The sequence below is a fragment of the Narcine bancroftii genome, chromosome 3 (assembly GCF_036971445.1).
Source record: "Narcine bancroftii isolate sNarBan1 chromosome 3, sNarBan1.hap1, whole genome shotgun sequence".
Taxonomy (NCBI): Eukaryota; Metazoa; Chordata; class Chondrichthyes; order Torpediniformes; family Narcinidae; genus Narcine; species Narcine bancroftii.
In genome coordinates this window covers 260,591,500-260,594,842 of record NC_091471.1, presented here as the reverse complement: position 1 = coordinate 260,594,842, position 3,343 = coordinate 260,591,500, and the positions used below count along the sequence as shown (strand labels likewise).

General features: G+C 40.1%; 1 protein-coding gene across 3 annotated transcripts in view; it reads right to left on the bottom strand.

Annotated features, from left to right (window-relative positions):
* Positions 1 to 397: 397 nt before the first annotated feature.
* Positions 398 to 3,343, bottom strand: part of ell (elongation factor RNA polymerase II) — a 118,816-nt gene continuing 115,870 nt past the window's right edge. For 2 of the 3 annotated variants that reach the window (XM_069927834.1, XM_069927837.1), the window contains one exon: positions 1,623 to 3,057. In XM_069927834.1, coding sequence (XP_069783935.1) covers positions 2,985 to 3,057 — 73 coding nt within the window. In that variant the 3' untranslated portion in view covers positions 1,623 to 2,984. The other variant, XM_069927836.1, reaches the window with a different exon arrangement.

Sequence of the window (3,343 nt, the reverse complement as noted above, 5' to 3'; positions counted from 1 at the left end):
GAACAGCTCTGGGGCAAGAAGAGTGAAGATCCCAGGATGCACAAACAAATCCAGTAGTCATTTTGACACAGAAGATTAGGAGTTATGACTGAGGTGCTTCAAGAGAAATAAAGGAATTGAAAGGATTAGAACAAATCTATTTCTGTTGGACAGCTGCAATGGAAACTGGAGTTCGTACAAAACAATCTTAAAAACAGAGCAATGGAAACACCAGAGAATGCAGATGTTGGAATATGAAGGGCATCTGCAGAGGGCAAGAGATAGAGGACACACTCTTTCGGTTCTCTCCTCTCTGAGTAACAGATGAGAGGACTGAAGGCTACTTCTTGTCCCTACCACCTTGCTCAATACCACAAAGAATGTTTGAACTCAATTGTTGTAAAGCAGGAAATAAAAACACAAGCAAGCGTAATATTTATATAATCATCATTAAATATTTGGTAGCTCTACAATATTCCTAGTTTGTCTTCCTCAATATTTACAACTTCAGGATCAGTTCCTTACCTATACACGTTCAGTCAAAAATATTACACAATGTAGAAATGCTTTAATCTGACATCTATAATATACTGTTCTCAAAAAATATTTTTATTTAAACTGCAGGTTCAAAAAAATTCAGATTCTTAAATTCGAAGGATGGGTAATATAATACTGTGAACAGACTTGGCAACAGGTAGCAAAGCAGCAAAACACAAGCTCACTGCTCAGATCATTAAATAAATCAGAAGAGAAACTGAGTTGAATAAAAAGGCAAAGCTGTAATGCTGAGGCGTTACAAGGCATTGGTCAGACCACATTCGGAGAATTACGAGCAGTTTAGGCCCCCATATCCAAAGAAGGAGGTGCTGGTGTTGGGAGTGGGTCCAGAGAAAGTTTACAAGAATGAAAGAACATACGACAAGTGTTTAATGGCTCTGGGCTTGCACTCGCTGGAGTTTAGAAGCACGAAGGAGGAAATCTCATCTAACCATTTTGAACGTGGAAAGGGCGCGATGGAAAAGAAGTTTTCAGCAGTGGTAGGTTGTAAGATCAGAGGAAATTCAAGGGTGGAATTCGTTGCTACAGACAGCTGTGGAGGCCAAGTCAATTAGGCAGATTTAAAGCAGAGGTTGATAAGCTCTTGATTAGTAAAGGGATTCAAAGGGTTATGGAAAGAAGGCAGGAGAATGGGACTGAAAGGAAAAATACGTTAGCCACGATTGAATGGCTGAGTAGTCTCAAAGGGGTGAATGGCTCAATACTGCTCCCAAATTTTCTGGGCTTAACTGGGATGGTGAGAGATAGAAATTACCTGGATCTGTGAAACAATACAAAATGTGTTGCAGTGAGAGAGGCAGTATCTGAAAGATGGTTTTATACTTTAAATCCCCAAACTGTTTGCTTGTCAAATAACTATGTACTTGAGGTGCGCTCCCAGCACTATTCTTCTTGAGCTCTGGGTGAATGGGTTGAAGACACGAAGCAGCACAAGGATCTCTGCCCAATCTCAAGTGTAGGCTTGTCCATGAAAACAACGAAGATTCACATTATTTATTGCCTGCTGCACCCAGTGTTTGCCTGGAGCTGGTAAGGTGTCAGTAGCATTCACTGAGATCATGCAAATAGAGCTTTACCCCTGCAGGTGCAAAACAGGAGGGGAAGGGAAAATAAAACACTACTCGTCATCTGGGACATCATTCAATGAGGACACAGCACGTGCATATTGTGCCTTAATGCAACTTTCAGATTCTTTCCAATTAAAACATTATTTTGAAATCCAAAACACATGCAGACATCACAGGCAAATTGTAGTGAGATCTGTTTTTGGGTGGACTAAATTGCAGGATTGTTTATGTCTGCACAAACAACCTGAATAAATCACTTGGTGTCTGTCCTTCATGGCTACCTAGAGATAGAAAATCAAATCCACTATCTTCGGACTTGCCGGTGTTGGATGGGGAGAACACAACTATCTTAATTAAATAATAAGGCTTATAGAAAGCATCAGTAATATTTGGGGAGAGAGGACAGATGAGGGCAGCTTAGTTGCACCACAAATAATCATGAATCCTAAGGGGTATACTCATTCCTATATTTCTGCCTTACTTTGGCAAGCTAATTGCAAAACCATACACAAAGTTAGTGGCTCTTAGCTAGAGAACTGAATGGGAAGGGTGCAAAAAAAAAACCTTATTCAAGCTGCAATCTTTGTGAAAGGTTATGCCGAAGTGTGCAGGGTGGAGGTTGGTGTAACATCAGATATGACCAAGATTAAAAACTGGTGGGAATCCAAGATGGGATAGCATAATCAGGAGCACTTTTTCCAACAAATATTTTATAATTCCATCATGTAATGCAAAAAAAAAAAAAATCACACCAGTACCTCAAAGGCTTAAAGATATATACGTGCAAATCAAATTAACATCATAAACCCGTGTTGAGGAACTGTCCCCTTTTCAATTCAAAATATCTATTTAATCAAAAATTAAGGCTTCATTTATGTAGAACTTCAGTTGATACCTGGGACTATAGCAACACTCATAATACAGAATCAACCAACTTGCTGGTTCAGCTGCTCTGTGGTGGCCAATGTAGAATGAATGAAAATGTCACAGGTTAGAAACTCAGAGCTTGCTCCAGGAAAGTGCTAGGGAGAAATCAAGGAGATGTACAGAATTAGACCCAAGGCTGGGGCTGTGGCTCTGTGGTGACAAGCACTACAGCAGAATGTAACCTGCTCCAGTAATCAATTTACAACCATCTGATATGGGGAAGTATAGGACCAGGGAAAGAAGCCACACACCTTCCCCACATAAAGTGATGGCTATTACTTAATCAGAAAGTGGCCCTATTATCATTTGAGAGATCAGCAGTTTGGACCTGCTGCAACCATACGGAGGGTTTCAGTGTCGTCTCATGACACGAAAGCACTCAATTTTGCTGTTTGTTTTATTTCTTGCTCCCAAGGTTTTCTCTGACAGTTTCTTATAGGTTTAAACTTGCCATTATTTAAATAGAATGCTTGATGCTTCTGTGCTTTGATTTTTGAACATTACTGAAGTAGGGCCATCAGAGAGGCTAGGGGGAAAGAAATTTCAAATGCAACATTAGTTTTCCACAACTAGCATTGGTTGGACCAGTTTTAATGTTTATTCCATTCTGCTGCCATTATGTACTGTGAAACTGGCATGTGCTATGTTTATTTAACCTTTCCTTATGCACACAAGTTGATGTTTACTGTCTGGATGCAGAGGAAACAAGCTACCTATACTAAACCTGCTGCCCATAGCCACACTGTTCATTCTGCCTGACTAATGATTACTGGAGAAGCTGACCAGCAAGCTATACCAACTAGAGCCTATTG